Below are 22,768 nucleotides of genomic sequence, written 5' to 3'. Positions count from 1 at the left end.
GTAGATGTGGCATTGTGGGGTGTTGATTCTTTTGTTTTTTCCTCCAAAACCATTGATTCCCCCCCACAAGGTCATTAAATTGAGTGAAATTTAAAAAAATATCTGTATTTAATATAAAAGTGGGGTAAATTGTACAGAATGCCATTTAGAAGTATCAGTCTTTGTGTTTTATTGTAACCCTAACACTTGTAACTGTACCTGTTACCCCACTAGCCCCCTAAATAGGTGAAACTTAAAACAATTTAATTTTAGGAATTTAATATAGCTTACACCTCCTGCAACATGATTGTTATAAAAGCAAAATATTGATCTGTGTGTTCGATCTCAAAGCCCCAAGCTATGGTTAGCTATGAAAATGTATCTACAACTCTGCTTGTGTGGGGCCCCATGAGTTTTCTGCAGAAACAAACTAACGTCGTAAAAAATTGGTTAATATAGGACCCCATTCAAAATAGCTGTTGTGAATATTTAAATTTTCATTAGAGGTCATGGTATATGTGCAATGGCAGCAATTTCTAAGCGACCCTTCTAGTTTTTTGTTACTTTCACAGGATCAGTATCTAGATTTACAAACTGAGCGTGAAAATGTTGGAAAGGCAAAAGACAGGATTGTTACCAGAGAATATCAAACTCGAGGTCGAAATGAGGTACAGTGAGTTATCACAAAAACTTTTACTAAAAGTGAGCGTGTATGCATTATTTTAGTTACACTTTTGCACCTGTTCAACTAAGGTTTTCCGGCTAATGCAAGTTTGTTGATCTTATTTTGTCGCACAGCTAAGTTATAGACTAGGAATAATTCAACCAGGCTTGCTGTCTGTGTATGTGTGCACTAAGCGAAAACACAGGCAGTCATTAAAAAACAATGTAGGCTGGTGTGCTCCCAATTGTACAATCATGGCATACATTTGTCAATTTTTTTCAAAACTGAAAACATGTGGATTAGTACACACACTAGATATATAGAAACCAATTTAAATAGTTTGTTTTAGGATTCCAATTTATCTTTGCTATAGTTTGTTGCCCATACTTACCCACTAGTTCCCTTAATAGGGTGTGTCTGGATTTGGATTGTATAAAATTTGAACTGTTTGTTGTAGGAATTGAAATGGTTTGTCTAGTTTTTAAAGTTTTTAGGCTTTAAATGTAAATCTGGTATCAATATGTTCCCTGAAGGGTACACATTTTGATTTCAAAATTTGTTTTTGTTTTTCAAAGTTTCTCCGACTTTGGGAAGAAGCTTTTACAGATGGTAGATATTGTCATGTAGATGTGTCATCTGCATGTATGCTTTTTTAAGCCAGTAATTGTTGTGTTTAACCCTGAAGGCCAATAATTTACCCCACTGGCCCCTAAAATATATGATGTTTTCAAACAATTTGAAAATTAAATGAAATTTGGACAGCTTGTAGAATTTGTGATGCACTGTATTAACTGCTTGCTCATAAAACAGCTCAAATAAAACTTATAGGGATGGGTCAAGCCAAGTTTAAACCGAGTACTTAGTCGAACATGAAATTTGCGTATTCCCCTGACATGAAACGTGTGTTTGAAATGGTATCCAGTAACAAAAATGACTGCTTTTTAAGTGCGTTAGATAGTAGAATTAATAGTACTTCTGGGGCCTAGGAATGTATGTTATATTACAATGCACCGAGCATTAATATAAGATGCTCGATGTTCAAGCAAACAGAACATTTGCAGTCATGTCCCAGCCCTAACAACTCATGTGACGTAACTGAAAAACCGAAACTTTGTTATTACACAAATATTAAATATTCTTTTAGGATTTTGCTCAAGCTCATAAATGCCTGACAATTGAATTGGAAGATTTACAATCCAAATTTCGAAAATCAGAGGATAGGGGCAAACATGACATTAAGATCAAACAAGAACTTCGTGATACGGTAAAAGTATCAGTAAAAATTAATTCATTTTAATGTAGACATTGAAATTTTGTGTCAAAATGCAGATAAAACGCTTACATCGTGAAATGGCAGAGGAGCGAAAAAGTATGATAAAAGTGACAAAAGAAATTCGCATTCAAACAGATCCAGAACTAGCCTGTGAGAACAGAGATATTGCCATTCAACATGCTAAGTTTAAAATGATTCAGGCCCTCAAGGAAAGGGACCGCGCTTTAAAAGAAAATGTCAAAATAGATAAAGAAAACAAAAGGTTATCAGTACATACCGATTGTTTTTTTTTTTTTAATTCCATGTTTTTCTGCTATTTTACAGGCTACTTAAAGGCCAGTGGAACTTACTACAACAGATTGAAGCAAAGGCCAGGTGTTTAAACTTGGCCAGAAAAAATGAAAAAGGTTTGGAAACAAAATTCCAACAATTAAAATCAAAAAGCTTGTCAATGGAGAAAGAGTTGATCATAAAGAGAAAACTGTATTCTGTCAGTCAACATACCCTACAGGTATGGTATGGTATGGACTATGGACAAATGGAATGTTCTGAAAACTTCAATATTTGTACAGTGGTATGAAAACATTATGGTATGGGGAATGAATTCCAAATGGTAGCCTAGCATTTGTTGAGAAAACATTGAGTGACATTGCTATTACTTTAAAGCAGTGTCTTAAATTTATGTTACATTTTTCTCTGTGTGCATTTGTAAATTTCTTGAATCACACATGGCTTATTGCAGCGTCCATGCCCACAACAGTTATGAAATATGTTGTCAAATTCTGCAGTGAGGTGTTGTGCGAAAGAGCGTCTCTGTCACCATAGATAAGTGTCATATCAACATTATTTTATCCAAAAAAAAAAGTGTTAGTTAGCATATTTAAATTCTTTTTTTATAGACAATGTGGCCAAACCTAGATAAATTAAAGTATGTTATTATGACAATTTTACACCAACGCCAGTTGGCCCAAGTTCATACTTTACACCACTGTGAATGATAGTGATACTGATGTTGTAATTAATTATTTTGCAGGGCTTACAAGAACAGTTTAAAAAAATAAAACAAGACACAACAGATACTACTTTTAAAAAAAAGCAAGTAGAAACCTGTCCCACACAAACTGAAAATGTAATCATTTTAAATGACTATCAAGGGAAAAAAGTTTTTAGTCATGCCAAGGATATGCGTGAAAGGTGAATGATCTGTTGACATCATAGAACTTGTGTTAATGGAAAGAAGTTCCTTGCACAGACGGTTTCAAAAATAGATTTAAACTTTATACATAACTTCTGTTTTCCAGGCTTGAGCAGATGGAAAATGCTCACCAACTATTGACACAACAGTATGAAGAAGCCATTTTAGAAAAGAATGATATATTGCAAAAGCTAAAGCACTGCAAAGACGTTCTTCAGGTTTTGCATGCTAAAAATGAGTATTCCAGGAATACCACACCTTTGCATGACTCGTACCTTAAATCTGTGAAGCGGGCTTTGTCTCAAAAAGTAACTTAATGAGAAGAATAAACTGTGTTTCATCTGGTTTGTTTTGCACTAACAAAACATTTTTTGCAATGCAACAGTTAATGTGTGTTTTTGAATGGCCATGTAGTTGGCATGAAGAGTAGAAGCCGTTAGAATTTGCAGAAATTATTAACCGTAATGTATAATTTGTCACCAATGAACATAACACACACTAAATAACCCCACAAATTTTACGAGTAATAAACAAATAATGTTGTATGTTCTTGTACACTTTGTGGGCAGCGGAAATCAGTTTTCACAAAAAGTGCAAATGTGAACCAAATTCGGTAAATAATCTCGGTAAACAAAACACGCTTTACGTGCCAATGCCGCAAACAACCGAATGTTGCCAGCTGTACACTACAATCGCTTTTATGTTACGTCACAACAAAAGTCGTTACATTAGGGAACTTGTCAGAGGTCCTCTACAAATCGAATTGTATTAGAATCGATTTTGCGAAAAACGTGTGGCAATCTATTTCCCGGTAACATTCACATACGAAAAATGTGGTCATGTATTCGATTTTACGAATTATGACGTTGTTTACTTGTAGTTCCCTAACCTGCGTTAGATATAATCAGTTGCGCCATTCAATTCCGGAAAGTAGTAGGCTACATCTTAACCGTATCATGACGCGACTTTGTAATGTAGTGTGGGTCCATAAATTGAAAACATTATCCTGTTGCCACCGTTAAATCTGTCCAGAAAGTTGAATTTTCAATCTTGGGGTCTAATTCACAGCACGTGTGTTTTTTTCCAAAAAATTTATTAGCATAAAAATACATACACAAAAAGAAAGGTGAACGAGCGATAAAAGAAATCGCACTTAGGTAGGTAGCGAACGAAACATTAAAGACCTGCCCATTTTGCTTTATACATCGGAAGTTTCTTGCTGTTTAAAGCCGTATTTAGAATTCTTGACTGATTTTACTGTGTGGTAAAATAATGAAAGTCTAGGATGTATTTTCGCGTACTTACAACGGTAAATTACAAAGCGTGCACACAAAAGTAAACAGTTCAATAATTTAGATTCGTTGTATACGCCAAGTAAAGCGTACCGCTTTGGGAGAGTCAAATGTTTGAAAGAACTCGTTGCACAAATTTACCAAACTTGGTTTTTCGCCGGAGTCATCATTTGTTCGATCCCAATTTGATGGCAGCGCGGCTATCATTTTAATAAAGTTTGTGAATTCGTGATTGTTTGGCGTAAAATTGAATTTTGTCGCCAAGTTATCGTAAGGGTCAAACCACGTGAGGACCAAATATTTAAAATTGTGCTAATCTTTTCGATTACTTTCCCAAAGTTTAAAGAAAACAGCTGTTTGGGGTCATTAATGGGAATTTCAATGACAAGATATCGAAAGGATTCTTGAGGCCATGAGAGACCTTTGTCTGCGTAGGTTTTTGGTTGGACAAGCGTTTTGACCCCAAATAGAACGCTAGCGATTTTTGCATGTTAATTGTGCAGCCTGACATCTCTGAAAACTTGTTTAATACGCGAAATATTTTGTCGAAATCTGATGGTTCTCCTCTTAAAAAAATTAGAGTATCATCGGCAAGAAGTGAAACTTTAGATTCGCGATTGTTTAGTCGTATTCCTATATAGGAATCGTTGCGCAGGGCCGCAGCCAAACATTCTATACACAACAAAAAAGTGTTGGGGACAGCGGATCGCCCTGTCTTACACCTCTTTCGATCCTAATCTCCCGCGATAGGAAATTGTTGTTAATAATCCTGCTCGTAGGTCGAGCATAACAGCATTTTATCCATTTAATAAGATTCTGACCAAACCCAAAGACGTTTAATACAGAATACATATAGCCTATTCCCAGTCCAGAGTATCAAACGCTTTGAAAATGTCTAGCGAAAGTACCGCTCCTGGAATTTGATAAAAATCGCAGCTGTCCATGATGTCAAAGAGCACGCGAAGGTTATCGCCGATATACCTTCCTTTCATAAAACCATTTTGATCTTCGCTGACCAAAATGTCGAGATAAGCTTTAATCCTGTTGTTAATGGTTTTTGAAATTATTTTATAGTCCGTGTTCAATAGAGAAATAGGCCGGTAATTGGTTGTGATCAGGGGGTCTTTTTTGGGTTTGGGGATGAGAGTAACGACCCCTTGCGTTTGGCTTGGACTAAATTTACAATTTTTTTCGGTGTAGGACCAGGCATCAGTAAAGAGGGTTTTTAAATCCGGCCAGAATGTCTGATAAAATTCGACCGGCAAGCCGTCTAGGCCTGGCGACTTGTTTCTTGGCATTTTATGAATTACACCACACAATTCTTCTTGAGTGATAGGCATGTCGCATGTTTCGATTTGTGTCGATTTTAACTTAGGGAGGTTTAAGTCAACCAGATGTTGGGTAACTTGAGAATAAGAATAGTTCGAGTCGCGTTTTTCGTAAAGGTTCTCGTAAAATTTAGCTAACTCCTCCAGTATGGATTTTTGATTGGTATAAATTCGGTCGCCCGCCTTAAGCTTGTTGATCGATTTTTTTCCTACGTGGCGCTTTTCTAAATTAAGAAAATACTTCGTGTTTTTTTCACCCTTTTCGGCCCACCGAGCCCTGCTTCTTATAATCGCTCCCTTAGTTTTATTTTCAATCAAGTTATCTAGGTCGTTTTTCAACTGTGTCAACTCCGTCACCAATTTTTGATCTGCAGGAGTATTGGCGCGGACTAATTCGTCTTCAAACGCTTTAATACCCAATTCGAGTTCGTTTTGACGTGATGTGTTTTCCTTTTTTACCCTTGCGCTAAAACCAATTGATACGCCGCGAATAACAGCTTTAAGCGCATCCCATCGAGTGTGAGGGTTGACGTGATTCGCAGGGTTGGTTTGAGTATAATCGTCAATGGTTTTTCTAATAAGCTTCACGTACCGTTTGTCATTTAACAGACGCGTGTTAAGTTTCCAGTAGCCTCTGCCGCGCGCATTGGGGGCAAACTCTAAAGTTAGAACTACTATTTTGTGATCCGACATGATCCCTGGTACAATGTCGGCGTTTGGCACATTGCTTAAAATTGATTTTGAAACGAGGAAAAAGTCTAATCGAGTAGCAACCAGTGGATTACTTTGAATTCTAGAGTACTTTTTAATCGTACTGTGCAGGAGACGGAAGGCATCATTTAAATCAAGTGCGTTCATGTGAGCCTGCACAGTGGCCCGGGAGTGTCTGTTTGCGTGCGGCGCGCCGGGACTTTTATCTAAATTCTCATTTAAAATTATGTTGAAGTCTCCTCCCAGGACAATATCGCCGTCCCCGAATGTTATTACGTCAGCGAAGAATTTGTTAAAGAAATCGGGATCATCTTTATTCGGTCCGTATACATTTGCCAAAGTTAATTTCTTATCAGCGATTGTCAGGTTTACAATCAAAAACCGCCCATCGGGATCAGCCATTAAGTCCGTTTTTAAATATGATAAATTTCTGGAAAATAATATAGCTACTCCCTTACTTCGATTCGTGCCATGTGACCAAACGACTTCCCCACCCCACTCCAACTGCCAAAGTTTTTCGTCCCGGTCTGAACAATGTGTTTCCTGTATAAGTACAATTTGAAATTTTTTTTCTCGGATAAATTTAAAAATCGATTTCCTTTTGATGGGATCCCGGATCCCAGAAACGTTAAATGACGCTACAGTAAAATACATTAGGCAAGAAGATAAGAACACTGTATAGTATACTGGTAACAAACAACCAATCAGTTCATACCCGTTCAACCCCAAGGTCAATGTCCCACTCGTACTCAAACCCACACGAGCATCGGTAGGGTTTATGAGGTTCAATACATTTAGCAGACTTTTTTCCGCAGCTGCAATTTATCAATTTATATTTACATAAATGGTTAGAACACTCTCTACTCATAGTGAGGTTTGGGATCGGGTTTATCGTGCTACACACGCATGCAATTAAGTACCTTTCACATCTGACACATTCGAGGAGATTTTCTTTCGTCTTGAATTCAGGTTGAAATTGTCGGCAACATGGCATCAAAAACATGACCGCTTCACATTTAGGACAATTGATTTTCTTTTCTTTAACAGGAACAAGTATGCAAGTTTCATCGTCACAACAAGCCTTTGCTATGTTAAAGTCTTGTTTGCACTTATAACAAAAGAAATGTATAGCGTCCGGAGACAGAAGGCTTTCTTTGTTGCAGTCTGGGCATGAAACAGAAATTGGTGTTTCACATAAACTTTGTGACTTGCTGTTTGGTAACAAAACAGGGCTGGTTCGGCCTCGTTTTTTTGGATTGCTGCCTTGCGAAATGTATTCCGTTCCCGTTTCACAATCATTAGGGTCTACAGCAGGGGCGGGCAACTTCTCCAGTCGGCGGGCCTGATGTGGGAAAATAAAGTACTTGGCGGGCCGGATTCCCGAATCGATACATTAATCGCGTATTTATACAGTGATTTAAAACGGATTTTTGACCACCTAAACCAGTGGTCTTCAACCATTTTAGCGAAATCGCCCCCTTGCTAGGGCACTGACTCAATATCGCCCCCCATTATATCGGTTTTTTTAAGTTCTTGACTCTTGAGCATTTGCGTGCAATTAGATTTACCCAGCACCAACGAATGCTTATGTTAACAGTTAAAACCCAATTTAATTGCTACAACAACACTGAGGGTCAATTTCACGCAATTCTAACGCATCCAAGCAAAGTTTGTGACAACATAGACAAGATAACATCATACGATTATGCGCAAACAATAGCTATTTTTGTTATTTTGATTAAAAGTAATGGGGCATTACTCGGCAAAAGAGAAACCTATGCATTTCACATTAATAACTTACACTAGATTTATCAAATTTAAGGATGATACAAAAACTTCGTAGTTTTTGAAGCGCTAGCAGACCTATAGAAAGTGTAAAAGTGAAACAAGTTTGAGGGAAAGCTCGTTACCGTTATATTAAAAAGGTATAGCCGGTCACCATACATAGTGCATACACCAATTTAATGCATACACCACAGACTTAGATAGTTTTTTTTTGCTTAGATAGTAACGGCGGGAAAGTTTTTTGCTATTGGGGAGCGTTACTGTCCGTTACAACTATAATTTGACGTAGTATGCAAGTAGTGGGGGATAGCGGCAGACTGTGGCCGCGGGCCACATTACCATGTATGACCCGGAAACTGTCTGCGGGCCGGTCAAAATCCCGTCGCGGGCCGGATCCGGCCCGCGGGCCGTATGTTGCCCGCCCCTGGTCTACAGGGTGTTCCAAGACATGTTGAGATCGGTTTGCGTAATCTAGGTCAGATTGTAAGTTTTTATCACCCTCCGCTTCTGGTGCAAGGATTGGCAAGTTGTTATCAGTGACTTGCGAGCCCGTGCGTGGCCGCGGAGAACTGGCCCCGATAACGCTTGTTCGTGCTCGGTTGTCCAATTTTTTACTCTTTGCTTCTTCTCTGGCTTTGCTTTGTAGTTCTGGATAATCTTGTTTTCTTTTAAAACAGTTTGCCTGCTTGTGACCCACTTCACCGCAATATTTGCAGGTGAATTGCTGTCCGTTGTATGTAACGTAAAACTCGTACCCATCAATATTTATATAACTTGGGATTGGGTTCTCTGCCACATCTGTTTTGTTCATAGTTGCAATACGCATTCCTGACAATAAACCTTCTTTATCTTTTCTGTGTGCCATCTTTTTAACTTCACCGTATTGTTTAGATAGTTTTTCCGCTATGGCTTCGTTTGGGAAGGGAATGGGTACCCATCCAATTCCAATATTTATGTAATCGCTCTCATATAGGCGGACATTCTTAATATTCGGGGAATCCACTTGCTCGGCTTGCAGTTCTAATACGTTTTTTCTGCTTGTGCAAGTGATATCAATTTGAGTTCCTTTCATTTCAGCAATGCCGACCACTTTTTTGACTGGAAAATCAATGTCTTTTAATAGTTTCCATAACTCTTCTCTTTTTAGAATTCTTTCAGCTCTAAAACTGAGGCAGTTCGGCCTTTTCAGCGCACTCCCTGCGCTTTTTATCGCCGCTTGTGCGTAACTCGCCTTATCTTCCATTTTGCTGTGCACTCAACGAGTGTCTGACTTAGAATGTCTGCCAGGCTGGGTAGCTGCGTTAAGACGGCGGTAATCGCCGCAGGGGCGCTACCCACCGGACGACTTTGGAACCATGTGCAGTGGCGAGGCCCATGTACTGGAAGAACGTCGAATAATGCCCAGTTGCAGCATGTTGTGAAATTTCTTTTTAGCGAGGCTGAGTTTCTCGGGAGGGAGACAACGAGCGCGAGAGTGCACAGGTGAGCCATTAGTGGGAATGAAATGCTGAACTCCATCCTTGGGAAGCGACTGTGAAAAGTGTGGAGTTGTTATTCCCGGGGAACTCGGCCAAAAGACGAGCATAGACAGACGTGCCCGCGGAAACAGCATTAAGATTCGGCCCTCATTGCGATACCTTACCCAGTGCAACGCTGGAGAAGGTTTCGGCATTGATGAGGCGTCGGTGCTTGAGGTCAACTAAAAGGGAATGTGTCCTCAGAAAGTTGGCGCCGAACAGCGGTCGAGAAACTTCGGCAAGGACAAATTTCCATTTGAATTTGCCGGAAGGTAAATGCATGGTTACTAGACGTGAACCGTACGTCGGAATATGGGTGCCATTAGCAGCAACGAGGGTTTTGCCGGGAGGATTGGTGCGGCGCTCTAATCCCGTGGGAGGTATGACGTGTAACGGTTATAATATTATTGTGCTCAATGTTTATGTTAACGTTAGCGTGTGGCTTGCAAAATGTTTCACATCACGAAAGGGAAGTGTTTACCCTCTTTTCAACAGGACCTACGTGTTGATATTTCCGTTTTCATGCAAGTCATAAGTTATTTAAAGCCATTTTTCTGCTTCCAGAACGTTCCAACAGTAAACAGAGTGTTTAATCCCTTTTGACACATACATCCGTCGGCATTTTCAGCGTTTCCGCATTCGTGCTGTATGTAGAACACGCCGTCTCCATCATATGAAAAAGAATAATGTGTCCACTAAGCGGAGCTATGGCACTATAAATTACACTATTGCCTTAAAAAAAATTTATAAATAATAAGAGAAAAAGGAATTGAACACCAGCCAATATTTCGCCCGGTTATATAAACGTGATTTTTTATGTTTTCGTCCTTCTACTTTTGGATTGCTGAGTTTCTAATTTACTGCTGTTTTTCGATTGCTGCTAGCTGATCAAGAGCTGGATCGAACGATATCGCCTGAAGGATTATTCAAGAAAATACAGTGTATTTAACCGCTCTGTGTGCTTAGCATTTTGAGATTTTGCAATGCAACGAACTGAGATCAGAGGGCTGATTCGACGTAGGTCTGCCAGGTTTGCTCAACGTTCTAATTATCCCAGGTCTCATAGGCGAACTGAAAATCGTGAAGAAGAAGAACAAGACATTAACCGCCTTTCCGACCGTGTCTGGAGACGCACCCCGCAGCTCTCCACTGCTGCTAAACGCGAGATCAATCGTCTGACTGTAATTTATAACGCAGTCCCGACTTTTGTTCGGAATTGCAATTTTCACGAGTTTAGCCTGAAGTTCAAACCTTGCGCTCTAGAAGAAGATCTCTTTAACCGAACTCTTAGACGATAGCGACCAATCTCTAGTCGAGGGGTTTCGACGACGACTGCAAGAGATAAGGTCAGAATTCTATCAAGGAACAATCATAAGCACTGACTTTAACGAGGCTAATCTTGACAACAACCCATCCGCTCTACATCAAGCCGTTAGATTCTATCAACGAGTCAACCGTGACCAACTCCATTGGATCGCTCTAACACACGCAGCACCATCAAAACCATTTTGGACACGTCCTGTGGAAGAGGAGTCGACTGTCATTAATTTAACTATCCCCTTGAGACGACAAACCAACGGCCAAACGGGTCAGAGAGGTCAAAACGTTTCAGACGCTTATCTCGGCGCCAGTATCAACAAGAAAATTCCGACCTGCTGAGCAATCCCAGACAAAGAAAAGGTTGCCAATTAAGCCGGCCATCGTGGCAGTTAGGGATGGCCGGCTTCCTCGTTTCCCTGCTGTGCCAGTGCACAAGGGTGACGACACTTAATCGCATCTCTGCCAAAACGACGATGATAAAAACAGAGGGACTTTAAGTCATGCATTGCCTGTGGTGAAGCTGATCGAGACTTCCTACCTCGTTTTTTATGCTGGTTGGGAAACATCGCATTGCGCCGAACGTTGGACAGTGCGGGTTCCGTAGGCGTCTGATTCCCTGACCATATCGCATCAGCTTTGCGGGCCGAGAGCTGCGGATCGCAAATTTCCTCTCCGCTTAAGCGTGTGCGGATATACTCAGGCAATCGCTCCAAAAACAAACAGTTGGAAAACAAAACATTCCTTTGCATCGCCAAGTAATGTAAGCATATCATCCATTAAAGCGGATGGCATTCTGTCGCCCAAAGGAGGCATGTGAAGTAACCGCATGGCCCTCTGTGGACACGAAAGACAAAAGGTTTCTACCAAACGTGTCTTGATTGCCTCGTATTTGTCTGCGTCTGGAGGGCCTTCTAGCAGGTCTATAAGATGATTTGCTGTGTCCTGATCCAGAGCCGAAACGACATAATAGTACTTCGTTAGATCTCCTGTAATGCTTTTTAGAGCGAACTGTGCCTCCGCTTGCTGAAACCAAACTCGTGGCTGAGCTGTCCAAAACGTAGGTAACTTTACTGCTACAGCATTCTCTGAGTTTGTGGCTTCTGTCATAATGCAAAAATAACGTTTTTGCACGCTTGGGGTCACCAAATGTAGCGAGGTGTTTATTCGAGGTACATCGTAATAGAGTAACACAATTTGCGAATACGCCGCATAAGACGAGATTCAGAGAAAGAAGGCAATCTGTCCGGTTCGCTGTAGTATGAAAGCACACGATAACGGTAGTGAGAGAGGCCGCTACAAAACAGTAATTAGCAATTAACACCAAAGTACAGAATTATCCAAAACTTGATTTCAATATTCATCTGCACCAATTGTTGTAAAGTTTATTAAAACGTCGGACAAAAGAAAAACTCATTCTCTTGCTGGTCGGGCCCGGTCTGACAATACAAGCATTACCAGGCATCTACAGACTTTCATGCAATCACAATGAAAAATTCTGATTCATCATGCCAACAAGTGCTACAGGGGAAATCAATTAAGTTGAGTTGAGTTTATTTCGCTCGGTGAAAAAATCGTAGTAACACAATTGCACTAATTTATTCACCCAGTGGAAAAAGGATTACTGTCTTTTTGTCAATGATGAGCGAGTTACTGATATCTAGTTCTTTTTCTCATGTATAAATGTCTCATTTCTTAGGTAGCTTGACTGTTTGTCATATTAACGCTCGTAATATATATGCTCATATCCGTGAAAGTGGATGAGCTACATGCCATTGCATTAAATCGTGGGTTTGGCATTATATATATTACGGAAACATGGCTTGATTGCAATATTAGTGATTAAGGTTTAACAATTGATATTTATCATTTACCCTATAGAAAAGATAGAAACAGACACTGAGGGGGAGCTATGGCTTATGTTCGTAATGACATTTTTTATGAGCGCATGGGCGCTTACGAGACCGAGGGCTTTGAAATAATGTGGCTTAAAATTACTACGCTTTCCAATTGCAGTCCGATTTTGCTGTGTGTTGGACCAAGCTCCCAGTTACCGCAAAGCCCGTAAAGATATTTTTGCGACAACGTTAATTACCACACTTGACCATTTTCAGCAATCCGTAAAATACAGTGTCATTATAGGTGATTTTAATGAGCCGAATGCAAGCAACAATTTTTAATTCTTCTCTCTACTCCACTGCAACACAACGAGGTTTGTGTAACTAATCAATCAGCCAACCAGATTTAATCATATTCTTGACTGGATTTTGATTCCCTAAGCCAGTAGTTCTCAAACTGTGCGTCGCGACGCCCTGGTGCGTCGTTTTAATTTTCCAAGGGCGTCGCAGAAAAGTTCCGTTTCGTGACTTTATGTTGTTGTATCAATAAACACCACTTTAATAATAAGTTTCCTCATTAACTTTTATTTGCTAGTGCGTCGCAAGTCAACGGAATTTTTCCAGAGGCGTCGCAACAAAAAAAGTTTGAGAACCACTGCCTTAAGCAATTCGTTAACTGTATATCCTTGATTTGCTCGCCAATTCACGCTGCGTTGATAATGCTCTTTAGCCTACAATATAACAGATGTAGCCAATCAAACGTGTAAAACGTTCATCCCGCTTCGTTCACATAAATTAACAGCAAAGTGCAAACAGTGGATAATTTCATGAAATTAATACCTGCTTCGCAAACGGCTTTGCTGGTTTGTCAAGTGAAGAAAATTTTGAAATTCTTAACACAAATTGCAGTACAATAAGATTAGAAATTAAATACAACGTAATATATGTAGTGTTTTATTGCCAGGAGCCAACAGCACAACCGCACAACACGCGCGCACGACTAGAATGACCTCCAAGAAGGTGGAGAGGTACAAGAAAGACTACGTAGTAGAAAGCCACTCAAGCGTATAAATACGTCATAAATTCACTACATCTTCCCTCTTCAGAAAGATTGCAAATACAAACATAACAATAATAGACAAAACGAAAAATACGTAACACTATTCACTAGATCGCTGCGGTGCGTGTAGCCTATAGTCCAGGGGTTCCCAACCTTTTTACGATCTCGTACCACTTGGACGCTCTGTACTGCCAGCCGTACCACTTCTTGCAGAACAATAATTTGATTGAATCACATTTTATTCAGAAGAATATTGGCCCACTAAAGTAACACTAAAACACCACAACTAAGACATTTTGTTTACTGTCAACCAATTGGTGAACAAAACCAGATAAATAAATGATAAAGTTGTGAATCCAGGTTTGTGTGGAAAAAAACGGAAGCTACTCGCGTACCACCTGAAAAATGTTCGCGTACCACTAGTGGTACGCGTACCATAGGTTGGGAACCCCTGCTATAGTCCGACCAGACCGAGTGTGGTATGTTGAACCTTCCAGTGAAGCACTCCGAGCGTCATCATTTCTTTCGACATCTTCTGTGTGAGGGATAATGGGCTCAAACCGAGCCTTGTACAGAAACCGTCGATTCCGCCTGAGCAAATCGTCTTTTTATCCTTAATAATGTAAGAACGATGCTTGTGAGAGGCTTTGATAACAGTGGCCGGGTTCTAGATTTTTGTCACGTCGGTGATAGATTTTGTCTCCAGTTTGAAGTGGTGGAAGTGGTCGAGCACCTCTATCAAAATACTTCTTCTGTTGGTTCCGCCTCTCACGCATATATTGTTGTCCGCCCATAGCAATATATCGTCCATTGTTGCAGCATGTTTGGGTAAACCATGCAAGGCTTGTTCAATTCTCTGTTAAAAACCCGTCTCGGGCCATTTTTAGACCAAATGGCATTCTTAAGAATTTGTATTTTCCGTAAATAGTGTTAAAAGTAGTGAGTTTTGAGGAAACTGAGTCGAGAGGAATTTGCCAGTAGCCCGATCGTGCATCTAATATCGAACAATATTTGGCACTAGATAGTTTAATAAAAATGTCGTCATAACCGGCAGTTGATAATGTTCTCTTTGTATTGCTCTGTTAAGAGGACGTGGATCCAAACAAAGGCGAACACTACCATTTTTCTTTTTAACAACTGCAATTGCGTTTACCAATTCAGTGTACTCACATACAGATTCAATAATTTTTTTGTCCACTAAGTAGTCAAGTTCGTCTTTAACTTTCTCCTGAATAGCAAACGGTATACGTCTTGGTGGACTTACGGACGGTTGAAGGATCTGAAAAACATCCAATGCCTTCAAACACATCTGAGTATTCTTTACACTGAGAGTCGGGAGTTTGACAGGGAATATTTTTATTTATTTGCATTAGTATTTTTATTAGGCCCAACTCTATGCTTGGTCTTAACCCCAAAATTGCAACAGGGCTTACGGCAAGAATTTGCACATTGTGCGCCAAAATGTGCAGGTCGAAATGTGCGCACATTTTTCGAAAATGTGCAGGTGCCAAAATGTGCAGGTACCAAAATGTGCAGGTCAAAATGTGCGCACATTTTTTGAAAATGTGCAGGTGCCGAAATGTGCAGGTCAAAATGTGCAGGTACCAAAATGTGCAGGTCAAAATGTGCGCACATTTTTTGAAAATGTGCAGGTGCCGAAATGTGCAGGTCAAAATGTGCGCACATTTTTCGAAAATGTGCAGGTGCTAAAATGTGCAGATACCAAAATATTGGGCAGGTGCCAAAGTTTCTCGCTTTCACACTAAAAGTCTTTCTGTCCCTTTCACATAAACACTTTTTTGTTTCAATTACATAATTATTACATACCTTTCCCTGCATTTTCATTTTAAATAGTGTTCTGTGCAAATACATACTTATAATAGGTAATAACATACTTATATAGGTATGTTATTTTTCTTGTTAAATGCAGTGGATTAAGTTTTTTAACTGATCAGAATATGACCCTTCAGGGCAAAAGAAATGAAAATACAATGAGGTTTCAAACAAATGCAGTGGTAAATAACTGATACCCACATAAATGGTGAGAACTTATACTTTTGCATTGCACATCCATCATTTTTTTCATGACATCTCAGTATTATCCTTTTCTAAACCTGTTTCGTTACCATTGAACATATTTTTTTTGCCAAAAATATAATTTGGAATGCCCATAGCGGTCTCAAAAAATTTATTTTCCCAATCCTACTTTTCTTTCTCTCTGTTTCAGTCTCTTCATCTCTCTAATTGTTCACATCAGATTTAGTTTGTTTATTTATTTGCAATCTCACATAAAACATACACCTTTTTCGTTTGTAATGGCAATCATCTAGTTTCTCTATATTAGTCAGGAAACAATTACAAATTTTGCAAAAGCATCTAATGATATTTTGGTGTATTATGATATTCCTACAGTAGGTCTTTCTAGCCCAGCGGTTCTCAACCAGTGGGCCATGGAAGCATTTTGAGGTGGGCCACAGACCAATTAGAAAAAGCTTCTTTTAACAATTTGCTTTCATCTGTGTCACTACACTCAATTTTAGAAGAATAATGGCTCGAGAAGGAATGTAAATTTATTTGAATTAATCTATTGAAGGTATAAAGTTACTTTGAGTTTCTGCAACACTTTTTGTTTATGATGTAATCAACTATTTTGTGATTACAATAAAGCTAGATAATAGCAGCATACCCACTGTCCAATTACTCGGTCATAACTGAAGGTTGCTTGATTAAAAGAAATGAAAGTGCTGTTTTATGATTTTTTTGTATTAAGTTTAATGGTGAAAATAACGGCCCAAATAGACGTTAAAAGCGACCGTTAAAGTCGCTTTTAACGTCTATTTGGGCCGTTATTTTCACCATTAAACTTATGAACAGATCCGTACATAGTGTTTGTATTAAGTGATTTTGAACTTCTGCAGGTGTGTTATGTTCAGCAGCAAGTTTCCCACTAATGCATGGTTGAACAAATCATCTGTTTAAAATATGTTCTGCAACTGCAGTTGTTGTTGTTTTTTGTTCTGAACCAATTTAAGAGTTTTTCTTCTTCTTTCATAAAATTTTACTGGGCCACAGAATTTTCATGCAACGAAAATGGGCCACGAAAGAAAAAAGGTTGAGAACCACTGTTCTAGCCTATATGTGGGTTTCAAAACTAACCTAATTAAATACCCATATACCAAGTTATGTCATGTAAATGAGCCTCAAACAAATAAAAAATGTCAAACATTAGGTTGTGCAACTGTGGGTTGTCCTTTTTTTTGAATGTTGTCATTTGAGTTTCTTCCAAAGACACAAAGTCCTTTTGTCAATTCATTTGTTTTCACCGAATAAAAATCACTGGACAGCTGGGTCTTTGACTTGGTTTTGAGTTTAATCACAGTATACTCATATGGTAGTCCAGATCCTCTTTTCCTCTCGTTTCTTTTGTTATCAACTTCTAGAATTTCACATATGTCTTTTTTGGGAAACTTTGTAAGGATCAGTGTAAAACTTTTGCAATGCAGTAAAAATCTAGCTTGTTGGCTGGCCGTAAACTTCCTGTCAGGCATTTACACACTTTGTAAAAGTTTCAGTAACTCATAAAAGGATAAGTGAGACCTCCAGATAAAGGATAAGTGAGACCTCAAGACTTTTGCTCCATTAAAGAAATCAGCTGGCCCTGTGGTTGCATGGTTGACAACATGCTGACAATTTTGCTTCCTTCTGTAAACTTATTTTTTGCCTTGAAAAAACATATCCTCATAAATACTCTGTTGTGTCAACTCTTTGTTACTTATAATAGCAAGTTGACTTGTTTTTTTTGCACCGGTTTCCTTGGTGGTTATGATGTCTAGCAATTGTTTTGGTGCCTTGAATTTTTCTTTAAATAAACCTTGAATTTTTCTTTAAATAAAATTTTTGTTTCACAAAATTTACCCTTTGTTGACAGTTTAAAATGAGTAACTTTGGAAAAAACATGATCTTCGTTCAAGCTTGAACTTTCGTCTAGACCAGGGCTACTCAAACTTTCTTGTTCTGCGACCCCATTTTAAAACAGAAATTTCTACGCGACCCCTTCTTGGGTATGATGTAAAGAAATACTTGTAGTTTATATATATACCATCTAATGGCGCCTAAAAAGCCTAAATTAATTTCTAACCTAATACACAGATTGACATTCTTAGTTTTTATGACGTCATAATCTATATTGTGACGCTTGTGGTATCTGTTTTTTCGCATTGTTTGCACACAATAGACATAAAAAAGTCTGGCGCATATGGCTACTAGGTTGGTAACACTCTTTTAAGGTCTACAAAATGTGTTTATATAGCAGTTTAAATACACGGGAATGATGTTTGAACAATAAATGTACCCACGTATACCCTTTATTGTGACTGACATAATAACCCATAATGTTTCGCGACCCCAAAATTATATTACGCGACCCCAATTGGGGTCGCGAACCACAGTTTGAGAAGCCCTGGTCTAGACCGGGGGTCGCCAACCCGCGGCTCCGGCGCCGCATGCGGCTCTTTGATCCCTCTGATGCGGCTCAGTTTTTGAATTTACCAAATGTTGTACATTTGAATAAAAATTATGTGACGATTACGCCGAACACAAAAGTCAATATGAGACAATACTGCTTTTGTTTGCAGTTTGTGTGCGCGCGTAACAATAGCTGTTTGTTAATTGTTACGTAACAAACGCGTTAACAAAGGAATAAAAAACTGCAAAAACAGAATATGCAACGCTACGTAAAGTTGTTTTCTCTGCTGACGAGACTAGTATACCAGTGTGTCTAATATGCAAGGAAACACTAACTAACAACAAAAAGTCGAATGTCATAAGACTAAAAACGTTTTGCATTTTATTTTAAAACGACTTTGTGGCTCCCAGTGTTTTTTTTACTACGTGAAACTGGTCCGAGTGGCTCTTTGAGTAGTAAAGGTTGGCGACCCCTGGTCTAGACGAGTTCCTGGTCAAGGCCAAAGTCGTTTAACATCAGTTTATCAAAGATACAGCCAGTTGGGAAGTTTCTATTTTTACCAGACTTTAATTCAATTAGTAATAAACTTTATGCACCCTTAAATATGTTAGGTAAAATCACTTCAATGCGTTTAAAGAAGTACTAAACAGATAAAAACGTACATCATATACTCTCCAACAGCACAATAACAACCACACGTAGTAATATTACACATGGTAGATGCATAAACCCGACCACACGAGCCCAGCTTTGTCGTTTGCTTGCTCTTAAAGCCCCCAACTTAATGCAAGCATCCGACAAGCGTGGAGTGTTAATCAAGCGTGACGGAAACAATAGCTGGACTGCCATATGATGATACTATGGTTTAATTGTAAAATATATAGTAGCTGGGCAGGTTACAAGCTAACAGGCCGAAATAGAAAACAATGAAGTCAAACCGATTGAGGTGACGATCGTGCACATATCTAGTCTGAAAAACAGTGTTTCCTATATCCTGAAAATTTCATGCTTTGCCATCTAAAAGACACAACATGCATTTTTACAAGTTTCTCTTAAATCCGATTTTAATTTATAGGTTAAAACTTATAATTAATATTTTTGGCACAATTTATAACCACAACACTAATAAAACATATATGTAAGTGCTTTAACACTGCATAGTTTGACGTTAAATATCACTACTTCATTTCAGCGACTGCACATTTCGGCACCTGCACATTTTGACCTGCACATTTTGGCACCTGCACATTTTCGAAAAATGTGCGCACATTTGGACCTGCACATTTTGGCACTTGCACATTTTCGAAAAATGTGCGCACGTTTTGGCACCTGCACATTTTCGAAAAATGTGCGCACATTTTGACCTGCACATTTTCGAGCACATTCTGCAAAAAACGCTCGCATGCCCGTCTCCAAAATTGGTGGTGAATTTGAATGGACAACGTAAAACACGTGATTTCTTTATTTTTGTACGTGCATGTTAAATTAACTTTTCCAACAGGGCGGATTACTGATCCGCCATAAGCAATCGCTTCTTAAAGTCACATTTGTTTTTCCAGTTGAATGTCCTTCATTGCTGTTTTGAAATAACTGTGAGGGATGATGCTGGCTTGTGCCCCAGAGTATATTTTGAATCTAATGGATAAACGTAGCATATTAAAGAATATATCCACAAAAACTTGGTCCATCGTGGTAGAAAATGTTTCAACAGATGAAATCTCACCTTGACTATACTTGTAGCACACCTTTGCAAAATGATTCCACTCACCGCAGCTGAAACAGCGTTTTCCTTGTGCGGGACACCGCCGTTCACGACTATGCCTTGTTCCACATTTGTAACAGTGCTTGAGGGGAGCACGAGTAGAATGTCGAGGAACCACCCCCACAGCATCAATTTGAGACCTTTCGTCCTTGTTTAAAGAAGATAATTGCAGCTACGCGAATTCGTCTCCCCGAACCACGTCGATGCATCACTGGTTTAGCGGCATGTCCGGTGTCACGGTTTGCCTGCCTTGCATACACGTGAGAGTTCAGACACCTTACTTCTTAACTTGTTCTGTTGTATTTTTTTATCAAGCCACACGCAGTTACCACACGTGGTGTGTTCAACAACTCAATAATAGAATGAATGTCCCGTATGTAAACAGCATCACACCACATATCGGCACAATCAGCTATGTGACGTAACAACGGCATGACGTACAACGAAGGGAAAAAGGCAGAACATTACTGTAAGGCAGAACATTACATTACTGACACCGTTGAATATGTGACATCCGGTTCCTGTAACATTCTTTGAACCACTCTATCATTTCTAATACCACAAATAATGCGATCTCTAATGAGACTGTCTTTGATGTCCCCAAATTCGCAGTTAGCTGCCAACAGCTTTAGCTCGGCTGCATAAGCATCAATTGTTTCATGATCCTCTTTATTTCTTACAAAGAATTTATACCGGTCCATCGCTAGAATTCGTTTGCAATATGCATCGAACTTATCAAGAATTACCTTCGGATTTTTTCTTTCATTACTGAGTTCCCATGTATTGTAAATGTCCCGTCCATCCTGACCGATGTATAGTAAAAGATAACCAGTGTCATTCTGGTAGAATAATTTCCCATAAACAAAAAAATTTTACCACAAAATTTCAGGTACCATATCAAATGAAACATTAATGTAAAACACAATTAAAAAAGTAAAAAATTAATGGAAAAATGACATGATAAAGAGCATTTTAATGTGATCACGCGTCAAAGAATATAAATACTCAAAATAAAATAGAACCATGCAAAATCTTGTGCGTCCATTGTGACAGTTTTTCGAATTTTATTGTCATAATAGAAATCATAGCTCTCAGTTTTAAAACACACAAAAATTAGACGTGAAAAACTTTAATTTTGAAACTGTTCCGGAGGGGGTCTTTTAACCAGCTGGATACCATGTTGTAGCCCAGAGCTTACTCTTTTCTATCCCGTTGCCGTTACGACACACCTTTGCGCATTTTTACAGCAGAACGCTTTACGCGAGAGACCTTTTCAAATTTTTCAAACATATGTTTAATTTTTCCAATCCGAATATAATGGCCGTAAACAACCCTAATTTTGAAACTGTTCCGGAGGGGGGCTTTTAACCAGCAGGATACCATGTTGTAGCCCAGAGCTTACTCTTTTATATCCCGTTGCCGTTACGACACACCCTTTGCGCATTTTTACAGCAGAACGCTTTACGCGAGAGACCTTTTTCAATTTTTCAAACATCTGTTTAATTTTTCCAATGCGAATAAATTAGCCGTAAACAATCTCAATTTTGAAACTGTTCCGGAGGGGGGCTTTTGACCAGCAGGATACCATGTTGTAGCCCAGAGCTTACTCTTTTATATCCCGTTGCCGTTACGACACACCCTTTGCGCATTTTTACAGCAGAACGCTTTACGCGAGAGACCTTTTTCAATTTTCAAACATCTGTTTAATTTTTCCAATGCGAATACATTGGCCGTAAACAACCTTAATTTTGAAACTGTTCCGGAGGGGGGCTTTTAACCAGCAAGATACCATGTTGTATTATCAACATGCAAAATTTTAGTTTGTTTGAATAATCAAAAATGAGAAGCGAACATCTTAAATGATCGAAGGGCATCGCCGCCGTCTAACATAACGAGTTCGCACTATAGAAACGGGAAAGACCTACCGGCGATAAAAAACGAACGGTTAGCACATATTCAACCAGTTTTTGCAGACCAACTCGAAATTGCATCCATTATCAACGTGCAAAGTTATAGTTCATTCCAATGAGTCAATCAAAAATGAGAAGCGAACATCTTAAATGATCGAAGGACATGACCGCCCGTCAACATGACGCATTCGCACCATGGAAACGGGAAAGACCTACCAGCGATAAAAAACGAACGGTTAGCACATATTCAATCAGTTTTTGCAGACCAACTCGAAATTGCATCCATTACCAACGTGCAAAGTTATAGTTCATTCCAATGAGCCAATCAAAAATGAGAAGCGAACATCTTAAATGATCGAAGGGCATGACCGCCCGACAACATGACTCATTCGCACATTAGAAACGGGAAAGCCGTATCGACTCTAAAAACGGTTAAAACATGCAATTAATCAGCTTGTACAGAATAACATGAAATTGCAATCAGTACAAGGTTACGAAATTTCAGAAATCTATCATATACATAAGCGTCTATATGTCTTGTGCTCATAACAGACTATACTTCAGTGCCGTGCTATGTTTGCAACTCCGATGTGCTTTTCCACCACGAGTCGATTTAGTATGCATTTGTTTTGACTTAGGTTTTATTTGGCCATAAAAATTGGAAACCTCACT

The 22,768-nt window shown here is 39.1% G+C and overlaps 2 protein-coding genes and 1 pseudogene across 3 annotated transcripts; 1 reads left to right on the top strand and 2 right to left on the bottom strand.

The window, feature by feature from the left end:
- Positions 1–64: 64 nt before the first annotated feature.
- Positions 65–3,456, top strand: LOC145213530 (uncharacterized). 2 transcript variants are annotated; one of them, XM_080081843.1, is made up of 6 exons: positions 65–647; positions 1,788–1,907; positions 1,973–2,178; positions 2,241–2,427; positions 2,950–3,110; positions 3,218–3,456. In XM_080081843.1, the coding sequence occupies exons 1-6, from the start codon at positions 489–491 to the stop codon at positions 3,426–3,428; spliced, it is 1,044 nt and encodes a 347-aa protein (XP_079937969.1). In that variant the 5' UTR covers positions 65–488; the 3' UTR covers positions 3,429–3,456. The 2 variants fall into 2 exon arrangements, with proteins under 2 accessions (XP_079937969.1, XP_079937970.1); XM_080081844.1 differs by lacking the exon at positions 2,950–3,110 and having other exon boundaries at positions 66–647; positions 3,218–3,280.
- A 4,718-nt stretch (positions 3,457–8,174) lies between these two features.
- On the bottom strand, positions 8,175–9,470 carry LOC145213532 (uncharacterized). Its single transcript, XM_080081845.1, has one exon. The coding sequence runs from the start codon at positions 9,468–9,470 to the stop codon at positions 8,472–8,474; it is 999 nt and encodes a 332-aa protein (XP_079937971.1). The 3' UTR covers positions 8,175–8,471.
- Positions 9,471–11,452: 1,982 nt separating this feature from the next.
- LOC145213533 (uncharacterized) lies at positions 11,453–12,374 on the bottom strand (annotated as a pseudogene).
- Between the last annotated feature and the right edge of the window lie 10,394 nt (positions 12,375–22,768).

The sequence above is a fragment of the Phallusia mammillata genome, chromosome 2, assembly GCF_965637545.1.
Source record: "Phallusia mammillata chromosome 2, kaPhaMamm4.hap1.1, whole genome shotgun sequence".
In the NCBI taxonomy this organism is placed as follows: Eukaryota; Metazoa; Chordata; class Ascidiacea; order Phlebobranchia; family Ascidiidae; genus Phallusia; species Phallusia mammillata.
Note: the sequence above shows the minus strand (reverse complement) of the source record. Positions and strands in the feature narration are given on the sequence as shown.

Coding starts and splice junctions, on each gene's coding strand:
- LOC145213530 (XM_080081843.1), top strand. CDS start 489: ATGGTATATGTGCAATGGCAGCAATTTCTAAGCGACCCTTCTAGTTTT. Junction 648..1,787: donor AAACTCGAGGTCGAAATGAG/GTACAGTGAGTT, acceptor ATATTCTTTTAG/GATTTTGCTCAAGCTCATAA. Junction 1,908..1,972: donor AACAAGAACTTCGTGATACG/GTAAAAGTATCA, acceptor GTCAAAATGCAG/ATAAAACGCTTACATCGTGA.
- LOC145213532 (XM_080081845.1), bottom strand. CDS start 9,470: ATGGAAGATAAGGCGAGTTACGCACAAGCGGCGATAAAAAGCGCAGGG.